The 16,333-nt window shown below is 49.7% G+C and overlaps 1 protein-coding gene across 1 annotated transcript in view; it reads right to left on the reverse strand.

The window, feature by feature from the left end:
• Nucleotides 1-16,333, reverse strand: part of DNAJC2 (DnaJ heat shock protein family (Hsp40) member C2) — a 127,509-nt gene that overhangs the window by 80,772 nt on the left and 30,404 nt on the right. Inside the window, 4 exon segments of the mRNA XM_029615459.1 lie at nucleotides 27-148; nucleotides 234-325; nucleotides 6,839-6,904; nucleotides 7,307-7,387. Coding sequence (XP_029471319.1) covers nucleotides 27-148; nucleotides 234-325; nucleotides 6,839-6,904; nucleotides 7,307-7,387 — 361 coding nt within the window.

Here is a 16,333-nt window from a genome sequence, read left to right on the forward strand (position 1 = left end):
ATGCCACTGAAGAAATCTAAACCTACTTTATCTTTGGCTTCTTGCTCCTTTCGTTTGGCCTCGACCTTGGCTTTCTTTTCTGCCTCTTTCCTGGCTTTTTCTTCCTCCTTGAATTTCTTGATCCTAGGGTCACTGGTGTATGCACTGTCTGGCGGGGAAGAGAAGGAACAGCAGGTCAGTGACCTCTCTCCCTCCTTCCTTCAGACACCGGCTCCCACTTTCTTCCCGCTCACCAACTAGTGTCCGGATCCGGTTCATTTCTTCCTTTTTCCGCTGAGCTCGTGCTGCCCTGTTCTGCTTTTCAATCCACTTCCTCTCATCTCGGCTACAGGGTGCCAAAGGAAGGAGGGGAAAATATCCATGAAGCTAAAAACAATATCTGATGGATTTACAGTAGCAGACATTTCACACCAGCACAATTTTCAAATGCGACAATGTGGTGTATGGCTGGAGGATACGGATGGCAAAACAGATGACTGATAAAACTCCTCAATTTCTACCAAGCAGTGCTCTACATGCATCTGACTTACCATTACCCTGATACCTTCTGTTCATATGAGAAAGAGTAGTGGAAAGTGCTGCCCAGAGGACTAATTTACTGCTCAGTAACTGTCCATGAGAGTGACTCACCTCATCAAGGCAGTTTGGTGACATCATTAATCACAACACTGAAGATGAGTGCTTTATTTATTTATTTTGTTTGTTTTTATATACCGACATTTGATCTGAGATATCACATCGGTTTACATTCAGGTACTGTATTTATCCTGCTTGGGCTCAGTTATAGGAAAATTGGTTCTTACCTTCTAATTTTCGTTCCTGTAGTACCACAGATCAGTCCAGACAGTGGGTTGAGCCTCTTTCCAGCAGATGAAGACAGAAAAACTCTGCTCCCCCTGCGTCCCTTCAGTATAAATGTTATCAAAGCAGAAACAATTAACCTCAACTAGGACAAGAACAAGCAAGCAACAATATTAAACATCCAATTGTAAATGTAAACTTGAAGAAATGCAAAGTAATCGCTCTTATATCTTTAGTAGATACTTCCGGTGCCTTGACAATCGATCTTATCTTTGAATGAATGAACTTCGAGCGGTTGTTGAAAAGAAAAAATCAGATTCCCTCCACTAAGGTCGGGCGTCTGAACTGATCCGTGGTACTACAGGAACGAGAATTAGCAGGTAAGAGCCAATTTTCCTTTCCCTGTACGTACCCGGATCAGTCCAGACAGTGAGATGTATCAAAGCTTCCCTAAGTAGGGTGGGACCGAGATAGTCCCGCTCGAAGCACATGTCTGCCGAAGGAGCCAAAAACTGGTGCCTGAACATCGAGGCAATAATGACGAGCAAAAGTATGAAGGGATTTCCAAGTAGCTGCTCTGCATATTTCTTGAGAAGAGACCAACTGGCTTTCCGCCCAGGAGGTAGCCTGTGACCGGAGTGAATGGGCTTTTAAACCTTCCAGGACCAGCCAGCCCCAACAAATGTAAGCCAAAGCAATCGCCTCCTTTAGCCAGCTAGTGATTGTAGCCTTAGAAGCTTTATTCCCCCTATTGGGTCCGCTCCACAAGACAAAAAGATGATCTGAGACCCAACCACCTTGGGTAAAAAAGATGGTACAGTCTTGAGTGAAACACCTGAATCAGAAAAACGAAGAAAAGGCTCCCTCTGCAAGACAAGGCTTGGAGCTCGGACACTCTCCTGGCTGAGCAAATGAAGACTAGAAAGACTGTCTTAAGAATCAGGTCTTTGAGCGTGGCTCGTTTAAGGGATTCAAAGGGCGCCTCGCAGAGGACCTGAAGTACCAGATTGAGGCTCCAAGATGGACATGTAGCCTGGACAGGCAGGTTCAAATGCTTCGCCCCCTTGAGGAACCGAATGACATCCGGGTGGGCTGCCAAAGTGTAACCATCGACCCTCCCTAAGAGAGAACCAAGAGCCGAGACTTGCATCCGGAGTGAATTGAAAGACAAACCCTTGGAGAGGCCATTCTGTAGAAAAGAGAAAACATGGGAAACTGGGGCCTTGCGTGCCACAATTCCAGAATCCGCACACATAGTCTCAAACACTCTCCAAACCTGTATGTAAGCGAGAGAGGTAGAAGTCATACGCGCGCAACAGAGTGGAAATAACATCCTCCCTATAGCCTTTTTTCCTAGTCGCCACCACTCAAATGCCAGGCTGCTAGACAAAAGCGATCCCACCTGATCGAAAAATACTGGCCCTTACTGTAGCAGGTTTGGGAGGTGACTGAGGCGAAGAGGACAGTCCTTCGCGAGGTTTACCAAATCCATGAACCATGGTCTTCGGGGCCATTCTGGCGCCATGAGAATGACCGGCCCCTGGTGAATTTCTATTCTTCTGAGTACTTTCCCAACCAGAGGCCAGGGTGGGAACATGTAGAGGAGTATGTCGCGAGGCCAGGGTAGCTCCAGAGCACTCACTTCTTCCGAGCTGTGCTCCCTTTTCCGACTGAAGAATCTGGGAGCTTTCACATTCCGTAGAGTGGCCATTAAGTCTAAACGAGGAGTCCCCCACTTGCGAAAGAGAAGAGCCATCGCCTCTTTGGACAACGCCCACTCTCCGGGGTCTAGGTGTTGCCAACTCAAGAAATCGGCTTGGACAGTCTCTTTTCCTGCAATGTGGGAGATTGCCAGCCAAGTCAAATGCCGTTCCGCCCAGGCGAACAACTTAGCTGCATCCAGGGCAACCAGGCAACTTCTGGTTCCACCCTGGCGATTGATGTAGCTACTGTGGTGGCATTGTCGGAGAGAACCCAAGGGCAGGAATGTCTTCAGCGCCAGGCAAACAGCTCGGGCTTCCAGGCGATTGATGTGTCATTGAGATTGAACTGGAGACCATTGACCTTGTATTGACTGAGACTGGCGTCCGTCATCACAATGATCCAGTGAGAGGTTTCTAGGTGTACCCCCTTCATCAGGTGGTCGAGCGACAGCCTCCACTGAAGGCTGGAGATGGTAAGATCCGAGAGTGGTAAAGGCATCTGAAACTACTCAGAGACCGGTCCAGCAGGACAGTAAAGCTTTCTGTAAAGGCCGCATATGTGTGAAGGCCCATGGAAGCAAATCTATAGTTGAAGCCATAGAACCCAGGACCTGTAGGTAAGTCCCCAGGCTGTGGGCACGGAGAGAGATAAAAGATGCCGAACTTGATCCATGAGTTTGAGCGCCCGGCTCTCAGGGAGGAAGACTTTCCCCGCGTGTATGTCGAAACGTACTCCTAAGAATTCCAGGACTTGAGACAGCTTGAGGTTGCTCTTTGAGAAATTGACTATCCAACCGAGGGAGCCGAGGAGCGACAAAACCTTGTTGACTGCCTCCGTGCAGAGAGCTACTGATTTCGCCCGAATGAGCCAGTCGTCCAGGTAAGGATGGACCAGTACACCCTCCCGTCGAAGAGAGGCTGCCACCATCACCATTACCTTAGTAAATGTGCGGGGTGCGGAGGCTAGCCCAAACGGAAGCGCCCGAAACTGGTAATGATGGCCTAGGATATTGAAACATAGGGACTTCTGATGTTCTGGGCAGCTCGGGATATGAAGATACACCTCCGTCAAATCCAGACGCAAGGAATTCGCCGGATCGAACCGCCGCTATGACCGATCATAGGGTCTCCATCCGAAAATGGGGAATCTTGAGCGCTTTGTTTACTCTCTTGAGGTCTAGAATCGGTCAAAAAGAGCCGTCCTTTTTGGGGACCATGAAGTAAATGGCATACTGGCCTAACCGTTGCTCCTCGGGAGGAACAGACACAATGGCTCCGAGCTGCTGCAGCCTGTCCAGAGTTTGGTGCACCACATGCTGCTTCTGCAGGGGTCCGCAAGGAGAGATCAGGTAACGATCTGGAAGAGACCGAGCAAATTCTAAAACGTAGCCTCGTTCTATTACTTCGAGGACCCACCGATCCAAAGTAATTTTGACCCATTCCTTGTAAAAAAAAAAAAAAAAAAAAAAAGGGAGAGTCGGCCTCCTAGGTTGGGCACAGAGGAATGGGTCGGCCGCATCTCATTGGGAGGGCTTTGAGGCAGATCCTTGGAGATTACCATCTCGGAAGGGCCGGCATCCACGAAAGAAATGAGAGCACGATTGAGATCTTGTGGAGGGGTTTCTTTGTGGAGCCCCCCGCGGTCTGTTGAACCTGAGCTGCTCCCTGAACCGAAAGCGCGAAGGAAAAGGGTCTGGAAGGTTTAGGGTGGTCCTAAATGAGGCTTATGCACCTTGTTGTTGATAAGCTGTTGAAGATCCTCCCCGAAGAGAAACTTACCCTTGAAAGGGACAGTGCCCAATTGCAATTTGGAAGAGGCGCCCACTGCCCAATTTCGCAGCCAGAGGAGACGCCTGGCTGAGACTGCCGATACCATGGATCTAGCCAGCACCCTGAGGAGATCATAGAGGGCATCCACACCATACGCAATCGCAGTTTCCAGACGTTCTGCCTTTTCTGCCTCTGCAGATGGGGGGTCCTGGGTGCTGAGTAGTTGTTGAACCCACCTAAGACTTGCCCGCTGCATGAGACTGCTACAGACTGTCGCACAAAAGCCGAGCTCTAAAACTTCAAAAATTCTTTTGAGATGCACTTCCAACTTCCGCTCCTGAAGATCCTTCAACGTCGTCGCTCCAACCACCGGGATGGTGGTTCTCTTCGTGACAGCGGAAACCGAAGCATCCACCTTAGGAACCTTGAGCATCTCTAGGCATTGGTCTGGGAGGGGATAGAGCTTGTCCATTGCTCTGCCTATCCGTAAGCCGGATTCAGGAGCTTCCCAATCTCGGAGTAGTAACTGCATTAGCATAGGATGAAAAGGGAAGGTATGTGGAGGGGCTCTCAGTCCCGCCAGTACAGGATCTATGTTACTGGAAACCAGGGCACTTGAGGTTTCCTCCAGAGGGGCATCTATGCCCAGCTCGGCTAAAACAAAAGGTATGAGAGGGTCCAGCTCCTCCCACCCCCTTCAACCGGTGGATTCTGATTTAGAGTATCTGCATCTGAATCGGAGTCTGGAAGATGAGGTGGTGGGGTGGAAGGATCTGGAGGGTCTGGGATCCCCGGTATGGTCCGAACCTGATTAGTCCCCTGGGAATCAGGGAGTTTGGGTCCCTGGTCTGTAGATACTCTAGGCACCTTTGCAGGTGGAGGGGCCTGTAGGAACCTTCACAGGTGGGGGGTCTGTGGGGGGTTCCTCCTGCTGCAGCAAACTAGCGACATAAGCCTTGTGTAATAAAAAGCCAAAATCAGTGGAAAAATGTTTAGGGGTTTTCCCTGGCATTGGATGGTGGGGGGGGGGGACGGGGGGGGGGGACATCGTACTGAGGGTCAGGGACCACATCTGAAAGATCCAGGGGGGGGGGGGGATTGATGAAAAACCAAATCCCTTCCCTCGTCCGGCACGGAAACAGCCACAATATCTGCAGACAAAATGGCCGCCGTTCCCGCGGTTTTCATGAATGGGGCTGGCCTAGCAGCATGCTTGCCGGCTCGAACGCGGGCAGATTTTTCCTGCACCAAAGAGGGCCCCTCCCCACCGGGTAAACAATTAGAGCAAACCCCCTCGAAGGAGAGCCACGAGGTAGGCTCCCCCGCATGCCACACAAAATGTAAATTGTGGCATCGCAAGAACGGGTGGGGGGGGGGGGGGGGGGGATGAGGAGCTGCCGCCGAAAACGGCAAAGTCTTTCTGTGCCTGGCTGAGAGCGGGAGTGAACCCTCTGCTCTCCGCTCCTTCCCCATAAGCTGCCAGTCCTTGTCCAAGGTACTGAAAAATAAAGTGTACAATCTTTTTTTTTTTGCCAGCTTAAAGAGACAGAGGAAAATTACTTCTCTGTCAGCAAGAGACCCGAGGCATGAAACTTCTCAGGGGTCTCAACGGGGGAGGGACTGGATCACCCCAGAGCCAGGCAATAGGCCACCGGGAAAGGGTCCTAGGCTGAAGAAATCAAGGGGAAAGAACATCCCTAGGCCCAAGTAAGAGCGAGGAGTCAGAATTCTGCTGCTCCTGATGACCAAACTTTTTTTTTTTTTTTTTTTAACTGCTTGAAATTATCAAATACTTGCTTGATCCTTTATAAATATAGAAAGAAGGAAGAAGAATGTCCTCAAACCAAGAAACTGCCAAAGAATGGGAACCGCAGGTTCTGCTATCTGCATCTGCTGGAGACAGAGAAATACTGAAGGGACGCAAGGGGAGCACTGCCTAATATAGGATACCCTTTGAGTTTTTCTTTGTCTCTATCTGCTGGAAAGGAGGCTCAACCCTCTGTCTGGACTGATCCGGGTACATACAAGGAAATACATCTTATCTACAAACACCACATTCAGTTCTCACTTCCCTCCCCCCCTCTTTCCAACACACACTTTTGGTACCACTCTCACCTTTTGTCTCCGGGCTGTGGCTTATCTACCCCTCCCCTTCTCCAAACACCCCTCATGGAGGCTCCAACCTTAATATCGTCATAGCAATGCTGTATGCACTGAGCTGAATCCCTACATCACCATCTTTTACTGTGACACTGGTGAACTGCAAGTACAGACACTGAAGAATCATACTGCAGAAAGCCAAAAGTATTTGAGTAGAGAGAATACTTTCATATGGCTAAAAAGTATTTTAAGATGCCAACTTCAGAGCCTCTGCTGGCCTTCAGGCATACATTGGCCTTGTATCAGTTATATTCTCTACCTATTTTGTGGATTTGCTTCCAGCTCCCGATCATGAGCTGTCATACAAACTAAAACTGCCATCACAAGTTTCGGCAGCACACCCAATGCTGGACAATATAAAAAGGAAGTTAATTGTGCCTTGTCATTAGGAAACTGACTCCTACCATTCGCCTTTTTCTTTTTCCTCTTCATCCAAGTATGAAAACTCTCTCCAAGAATCAAAATTATACCTGAAGCACACAAAAAGCAAAAGGTTAATAAGGTGAATGCAAACACTGCATTTCCTACTCCAGTGGGAACTGGATACTATAAAGATAAAAGGATTTTAAATTTGTCTCATTTTTAATTTCAGATCTCAGTACCCAGCTACATAATCACCACTCACATCAATTCAGCAGCAGGTAAAACACTTATACACAAGCAAAATGTTAGCTGTCAAGATGTAGGTAAAATTATTATTAAAGACGGAGACAATTTGTTAACATGTATTCCCCTCAGCGTTGTGCACAGACCTCACAGAACTAAAATGCCTCTTGAGGTTCAGATGACAATCACTGCCCAGCTGGAATTGGCATTCAGACTGCAGCCTGTCAGAACAGCATAGTGGGAAAACTGAAGAATTCAGCACTTACCAGAAAGAGTAAAATGCATCCACGTCTTCAAACGAGGCACTCATGTCCCCGAGTTTAGGTACATTTTTTTTATTTGACCATCTGTAAGTGGAGACAATGTGGCTTTCAAGTACCAGTGTAAAAACATTAACATTCAGCGCTAAAAACATGCAAATCAACACGAAAGGAAAATTAGTTCTTACCTGTTACATTTCGTTCCTGTAGTACCACAGATCAGTCCAGACCGTGGGTTGAGCCTCCTGTCCAGCAGATGGAGACAGACCAAAACTGAAAGGGTATCCTATATCAGGACAGAGTCTACCCTGCAGCCCTTCAGTATAACCATTGTCCAAGCAGCAAAAGGCACAAGGTCAAGCAAGTAACCAGATAACTCTGAAAGTTGTTGAACAATCAAACAATAGAACAATTGAATGAACTGTGTAACTAATCGCTCTTGAATGACTACCCATGATCATCGTAAAGATGCTTCCGGTGCCTTCCATGAAAATTCAAGAGTGCCATGCAGAAACAGTCCTATAAGAAGGAATAAACAGAAAAGAATTCGAGCGGACAGAACTCGGGAGGGCGTCTGGACAGATCCGTGGTACTACAGGAACGAAAATTAACAGGTAAGAACTAATTTCCCTTTCCCTGTACGTACCCGGATCAGTCCAGACCATGGGATGTACCAAAGCTTCCCTACAAAGGGTGGGACTGAGACAGTCCTGCTCGAAGCACCTGCCGACTGAAGGAACCAAACACTAGCGCCTGTACGTCAAGGCAATCTTCGTATGCAGGGATTTCTACATAGCGGTTCTGCATATTTCCTGCAGAGACCGATTGACTCTCTGCCCAAGATGTATCCTGAGAGCGCAAAGAATGAGCTTTTAAGCCCTCAGGAACGGACCGGCCTTGGCAGATATAGGCCGAGGAAATCGTCTCCTTCAACCACCAAGCTATCGTAGACTTAGAAGCTTGGTTGCCCCTATTTGGACCACTCCACAGAACAAAAAGAACATTGGAGACCCGGAATTCATTAGTAATCTGAAGTAATGCAGTAAGATGCATTTCACATCAAGGCGGTAAAGATCACCCCCAACTGGACCCGCTATAAACTCAGGAGAGAACGAGGGAAGTTCCACTGGCTGGTTGACGTGAAAAGAAGAAACAACCTTCGGCAAGAAAGAAGGCATGGTCTTGAGAGAAACTCCTGAATCAGAGAACCGCAGGAAAGGCTCCCGACAGGACAACGCTTGAATTTTTTACACCCTTCTGGCGGAACAGATGGCAACCAGGAAGACAGCCTTGAGCGTCAAGTCTTTGAGGGTAGCCAGACGGAGAGGTTTGAAAGGCGCTTTGCAAAGAGCATGAAGGACCAAATTAAGACTCCATGAAGGACAAATGTCCCGGACGGGTGGCTTCAGATTCTTGGCGCCCTTGAGGAAACGTATGACATCCGGGTGAGAGGCCACCGCATGACCCTCAATGGTGCCTAAGAGGGAACCGAGAGCGGAAACCTGAACGCGTAAGGAACTGAAGGAAAGACCCTTAGAAAGGCCCTTCTGAAGAAAAGAAATAAGCATAGAAACCGACGGCGAACGAGCCAAGACACCCGATTCCGTGCAAGCAGTTTCAAATGTTTTCCAAACACGAACATAGGCCAGTGATGTAGACTGCTTACGAGCTCGAAGTAGAGTGGATATAACTTCTTCTTTATAGCCCTTTTTCCTCAATCTTCGTCGTTCAAACGCCATGCCACTAGACAGAAGCGATCCGCCTGGTCGAAAAATACGGGACCCTGCCGAAGGAGGCGTGGGAGATGGCCGAGGCAAAGAAGACCATCCATCACCAGATTTACCAAATACGCGAACCATGGTCTGCAGGGCCACTTGGGTGCCACTAGAATGACTGGACCCCGATGGAGCTCTATTCTTCTGAGAACCTTTCCCACTAGTGGCCCAGGCAGAAACACGTAGAGGAGAACGTCATGAGGCCAGGGGAGGACCAGAGCATCCACTCCTTCGGAGCAATGCTCCCTCCAGCAGCTGAAGAATCTGGGAGCCTTGGCATTGCTCAATGTTGCCATCAGATCCAAGTGAGGAGGACCCCACCTGCGAACAATCAGATCCATCGCCTCGGACAACTCCCACTAGCCGGGATCAAGACGATGTCGGCTGAGGAAATCGGCTTGTACATTCTCCTTGCCCACTATGTGGGAGGCAGCTAGACGATCCAGGTGCCGATCAGCCCAGGTGAAGAGCTTGCTGGCTTCCACCGCCACCAGTCGACTCGGTGTACCTCCCTGACAATTGATATAGGCCACTGTGGTGGAATTGTCCAAGAGGACGCGTACCGCTTTGTGGCGGAGTAGCGTAAGAAACACCTTGAGGGCCAGCTGCACTGCCCGAGCCTCCAGATGATTGATGTACCGTGACTGGGCTGGAGACCAGTAGCCCTGCATTGTCTGGGATTGACAGATGGCTCCCCACCCGGAGGGGCTGGCATCTGTCGTGACTATGATCCACTGTGGCGCCAGTAAAGGCATTCCCTTGAAGAGATGCACCGGCAACAGCCACCATTGTGCGTCTGCAATGGTAGAGTCGGAGAGTAGTAATATCGCCTGGAACTGTTCGGAGCGTGGCTTCCAGCAGGACAACAACGCTTTCTGTAATGGTCACATATGCGCAAACGCCCAGGAGACCAGCTCAATGGTGGAGGCCATGGTTCCCAGAACCTGAAGGTAATCCCACGCCGTAGGAAGTGGAAGCAAAAGAAAGCTGTGCATTTGATTGAGGAGCTTGAGTGCCAGAGCAACCGGGAGAAACACCTTGCCGACCTGGGTATCGAAGCGAGCTCCCAGATATCCCAGGACCTGGGAGGGCTGGAGACTGCTCTTGGAAAAATTGATTACCCAGCCAAGGGACGTGAGAAGAGCTAGGACCCTGTCGACTGCTAGCCTGCAGAGAGTCTGTGACTTGGCCCACACGAGCCAATCGTCCAGGTAAGGGTGGACCAATATTCCTTCCCGCCGTAGTGCCGCCACCACTACCACCATAACCTTGGTAAAGGTGCGGGGAGCGGTGGCGAGACCGAAGGGCAGTGCATGAAACTGGAAGTGTTGATCCAGGATGTTGAAACGGAAATATTTCTGGTGCTCATGCCGAATCGGTATGTAGAGATAAGCCTCCGTCAGGTCGAGGGAGGCCAGATATTCGCCAGGACGAACTACCACTATCACCACCGTAAGGGTCTCCATTCGGAAACAGGACACCCTGAGGGCATGATTGACTCTTTTGAGGTCCAGGATGGGACGAAATGAATCGTCCTTCTTGGGGATGACGAAGTAAATAGAATACTGGCCGGCGCCTTGTTCCTCCGCTGGCACCGGGACTATCGCTCCGAGGTCCTGGAGTCTGGCAAGGGTCTGACAGACAGCAGGCCTCTTTAGGCGGCCGCAAGGAGAAACGAGATAGAGATCCGGTAGGTCCCGGGCAAATTCTAACGCATAGCCATGTTTTATCACCTCGAGCATCTACTGATCAGACGTGATTCTGGTCCATTCCTCGAAAAAGAGGGAGAGATGCCCACCTAAGTTTCGCACGGAGGCATGGACCAGCCGGATCTCACTGGGTAGCGGAGTTGGTGGCCTGATGTTGCTGGTTACCCTCTCTGAAGGCCCGATGGCCCCAAAAGGAATGAGACCAAGAATGCGACCTGGAAGTGGATCCCCTTGGAAAGGAACCGCGCGCCCTGCTATTATATCGGCGTTGTCCCCGGAAGCGGGTACGTGTCGGGAAGAATGATTTAGACTGTTTAGGGCGGTCCTCAGGCAGCTTATGGTCCTTGTTCTCGCCCAAGGATTTAATAAGCTGTTCAAGGTCCTCTCAAAAAGCAACTTACCCTTGCAGGGGAGAGTGCCCAGCTGAGCCTTGGAAGAAGAGTCTGCGGCACAGTTGCGCAGCCAAGGAAGCTCCTGGCCGACACCATCGCCTTGGCCTGGACGCGAAGCAAGTCATAAAGAACATCCATGCCATATGCAATGGCGCCTTCTAAATGCTCCATCTGCTCGGCCTCTGCAGCCAGAAGGTCCCAGGTGCTGAGTAATTGTTCAACCCATTTGAGACTTGCCCGCTGCATGAGACTACCGCAGATCGATGCCCGGACTCCCAAGGCTAAGACCTCAAAGATCCGCTTAAGGAAGAATTCAAGCTTGCGGTCCTGAACATCCTTCAGAGCCGTGGCACCCACCACCGGAATTGTGGTATGCTTTGTGACCGCAGATACAGAAGAATCCACTTTGGGAACCTTCAGCATGTCCAGGCAATCTTCAGGAATTAGGTAGAGCTTGTCCATAGCCCTACCGACTCAAAGACCCGTCTCAGGAGCTTCCCATTCCCATAACAGAAGTAACTTATGTATGGGATGGAAAGGAAAAGTGCACAGAAGAGCCCTAAGTCCCGCCAGGACTGGGTCCATGTTTGCCGGCATCGCGGCTGTCACTGTATCCTCCAGGAGGGCATCAATCCCCAATTCCTGTAGAATGAAGGGAATGAGCGGCTCGAGCTCTTCCCACTGAAACAGACGGAGAACTCGGGGATCATCTCCCTCAAGGGGAGGGGCTGGTGTAGAAAATTCGTCGTCCGGATCCCGGTTTCTCGGGACGGGAACAGCCTGGCCACGCGTGGGGGAGTGCATTCCCGGGCTAAATTCTTCGGCGCTGCCGAGGGCAAGCAGCCAGAACAGAGATTATCGCGGGAGAGCCAGGAAGCCGGCTCTCCACAAGCCAAGCATACATTAGATCGCGGCATAGGAGCAGGGGAGCTGGCGCGAGACAGAAAAAAATCAGCTGGGGAAGGGAAACCCCCGGGGAGAAGTGCAGGCGAATGAACATTGCACTCTCCCGCTATTGAGCTGCAAGAATCAAACAAAGTCCCTGTCTCTCTCGTACCCCCAGTCAACAGGTACAGAAAACAACCGTATCTCTTTTTTTTTTTTTTTTTTTAAACAGGGGAATGAGCCATCCTTGACAGAGAGCCCGAGGAAAGAAAACTTCTCGGGTGAGGCAGGAGGCTAGGAGGGAGTGACTGGCACCACCAGTATCCCCCCACTAAAGAGGTCACCGGGAAGGGAGCCTAGGCTAACCAAGTCAAGGGGCAAGCCCCCCTAGGCCCCCCAAGAGCGAGGGAGACAAATCTGTCTCCCTGACACAGAAATAAGAGAAAGCTCTTTCCTTTTTTTTTTTTCTACTTAGAATTTACAGAATAAATACTTGCTTCAGCTTGCCCAACAAGAAAAAAGAACCCCGCAGGGTGAGCTGTCTGGCATCTGCTGGAGACATACAAATACTGAAGGACTGCAGGGTAGGCTCTGTCCTGATATAGGATACCCTTTCAGTTTTGGTCTGTCTCCATCTGCTGGACAGGAGGCTCAACCCTCAGTCTGGACTGATCCGGGTACGTACAGGGAAGGGCCTTTCTCTGAACCTTGCTCCCACAGAAGATACAGGCTTGTAAAATTAACTGACTGAAGCAGTAGTTATAGCACGGCATGGATAAGAGACAATTCCAGCACAGAAGAGGATATGCTAATAAACGGGCCACCCAGTTGACTGTGATGGGCTCTACATGCTGACTGGCATTTCAGTTGCTGCCAGACTCCCACTACTGCCTCACTCCCCCAGCCAATAGGGCTCCTGCACCACTATTAAACCAAATGGTAGCAGCATTACAGGGATCCAAGTATCTCAGCTTTATAACAATGATGTGCAGCCAAAACATTTGTTTCGTTTTTGGGTAAGGGGGTGTTCCATTTTATGTCAGTGCATGCTAATCCAAACAACTTTACACACCCCACAAACATCAGAGGAGAGAGGTGTGAACTCTGCTAAATGCATCCCACCCTATAAATACCAGAAGAAAGAAGTATGAAATGGGGTGCCCTTAACTACTACGTACATTCCCACACCGATACCATGACAAAGATACGAGAGGAACTTCCGTAACTCTGCTACATCCGGCCCCATAAATAACATGAGACGGGGGAATATTAGGCACTTTTTATGCAGGATCACTTGATGACTTCTGTTTAAAGCAGCACCCTGACAGAGCTGAAAATGGTACTTACCTGATAATTTTGTTTTCCTTAAGTGTAGACAGATGGACTCAGGACCAATGGGTTATGCTCCCCTGCCAGCAGATGGAGATTTCAAAGCTGACGAAAGCCTAGATACACCCCTGCAGTGACCTCAGCCCTTCAGTATTCTCTTCAAAAGCCACTGTGGAATACTTCGGACATCAACTTCCTTATCCACGTGGTTGGAAGGAAGACCTTGCCTTGCTTGGTGTCGAACTGGACACCCAGATATTCCAAGGACTGGGAGGGCTTGCGATTGTTTTTGTCTAGGTTTACTACCAGAGTTCCTGAAGCAAGGAGGTCAACCTGTTGGTCACCCAGAGGCTCTTCCACGGACTTGGCCCGGATCAACCAAGTATGGGTGCACCAGGATTCCCTCTTTTCTCAATGCTGCTGCTATGTCCACCATAATCTTGGAAAATGATCTGGAGGATAATGGCGACCCAGTACTGCAAAGCGTAGGAAACTTTGGTGTTCTTGATGGTTTGGAAAGTGTAGGTAGGCCTTGGATAGGTCCAGGGAGGTTAAGAACTCTCCCGATTGTGCAGCCATTATCACGGATCATAGGGTTTCCATGCGGAAATGATTCACTCCTAGATGTCTGATGATGCTCTTGAGGTCCAGGATGCGGCGAAAGGAACCCCCTAGTGGGATTATAGCCCTCATCCTGAGGAGCCTTTAAAGAGTAGTCTTCACTGCCTGCTTCTTGTGCTGGGAGTGGCAAGGAGACATCATGAATATGTCCCGAGGAGTGCTGTGAAATTCCAGTGCATATCCTTCTTGTATGACTTCCAGTACCCATTTGTCCAAAGTGATTTTGACCCTCCTCTGGTAGAAAATGACAGTCGACCCCCTATCTCCTCGTTCCTAGGGAGGGTCGGTAAAATTTAATTGGCAGGTTCAAGGAGAACCTGAACCCGAGCCTGCCCCTCTCTTGGGCTGTCAACTATGAAAGGACCGAGACCTCCCAAAGAGCCGAGACCTCTGAAATGTCAAGTTTCTGTAGGGGCAAATGTGTTGGGAGCCCCTGGATCGACCCCTCATAGGCGAGGGGCACTGAAACTGCTTTCTCTTATCTTTTGTTAGCCGGGGAACTGGAGATTCACCCCATTTACTGGCCAGCTTTTCCAATTCGCTTCTGAAAAGGAGTGATCCTTTGAAGGGCATCTTTGTAAGATTTGCCTTGCAGGTTGCATCTCCTGACCAATTCAGAGGCCATAGGTGGCCGCCACCACTAAGGCCATTCCACTGGCCGAAGTAAGAACTAAATCCGAACACACATCAGCTAAAAAGGTGGCGGCAGGTTCATAATCGCTCTGGAATTCACCCCCTGAGAGAGAAGCAGGCACGAACGAGCTACCAATGCACAAGCAAGCAAGCAAGCTATGTCATTTTACTGCATTAAAGGCCAGTTTAAGGATGGACGTTGTCTATTGTGCGCATCCTTTAAGACTGCTCCTCCCTTCGCTGGAATAGGTGTTCGCTTAGAAATGGCACAGACCAGCTCATCCATTTTAGGGAAATTCAAAACACTCTCTCACTGCTGGATCCAGTAGGTATAGAGCTTCTAAAGCTCGTCCCCCTTTAAAACTTGTTGCTGGGGTATCACATTCCAGGTTAATCAACTCTTGGATGGGTTCCAGTACTGGAAAGTAGCAAGAGGCTTTCCCGTAGGGAAATTAGAATAGGATTCTTCTTTGGTTCCATCAGAGCCCGGCCCCAGGAACTCCCAGCATCTTCAGTGGCAGGGAAATCAGGGCCAGAAATTCTTCTCTATAGAAAAACCATAACATGGTCCGATATGATACTAGACCAGGGGGAATTCCTCCATATTCCAAGGAATCTGTATCCTCTTCATCCTTGCCATCCAGGTCCTTGCCAGAGATATCCTTGGTGAGGCAAGGCATACCTTGAGGTCTGCCGATAGGACTGGGAGAGAGAGGACTTACTGGCTGAGGTTCCTTCCAGACAGGGGCAACTCCAAGCCTTTATACAAACTGCACCTGTATAAAGGCTTGAGGTTTCTGGAAAGATTCCACCCAAGAGAAGGCAGCCGGGTCCATATCTAGCCCAGGAGGTACTGGGGAAGGTGCTGCTGAATTTCCCACTCCCAAGGATGACCCAGTCCTTAGGGTCCTCAGATCCGGGTTACTTCAGTTAAGGCTGTGGCTAACCCATCCTCTGAATGGGAGGAGCTGGGCTTAGCAAAGTCCGGGGAAGTGAACTCTCCCTGGGCTTCCTCACAGTGCTGAAATAAGTTGGAATCCAGGTCAGACTGTGAAGCCCTATTATACAAGCAGCACAGAGAGAAAGGCGCTTATGTTTCTTGGCTGCCAGAGCCACAAGAATACCCCTCACGGCTCTGCCGACAATGTGTACTTTTTTTTTTTTTTTAATCAGCAATCTTTGGCTACAGGCTCCTGACTCTTCCCTGCAAGGTGAGTGAACTGGGCTCCCCAGTATCAACCCTGGCGGCTGCAAGGAGTGAGCGCCAAGGTCTCCGACCCCCTGCTCAGATGCCTCGGTACCAGGAAGGATAGTCCCACCAGGACCAGACTACCCCCTGAGAGGCTATAGAGTCTTCATCTTAAATCTGTCTATATATATATATATATTTATTTTTTTTTTAATAGCTTTCTTTTTCAGACTGCAGGATTTTGCACCTCCACCATCTGCTGGAGACAGAGAAATACTGACAAACTGCAGGTGGCACCTCAACTTAAGTGGCAGTGACAGTCAAAAACTTCTCTGTCTCCATATACTGGAGGGGAGGCAAAACCCAGGAGTCTGGACTGATCCGGGTACGCCCAAAGGGAGAGATACACCCACCATCTGTTGGAGACGTGTGTTCTGTTGGCTTGTGCTTAAAATTTTATGTTCTCAGATTTTGGGCGCCTAGGTGGGACGCGGCGAGGT

This window comes from Rhinatrema bivittatum, chromosome 9 (genome assembly GCF_901001135.1).
Source record: "Rhinatrema bivittatum chromosome 9, aRhiBiv1.1, whole genome shotgun sequence".
Classification (NCBI taxonomy): domain Eukaryota; kingdom Metazoa; phylum Chordata; class Amphibia; order Gymnophiona; family Rhinatrematidae; genus Rhinatrema; species Rhinatrema bivittatum.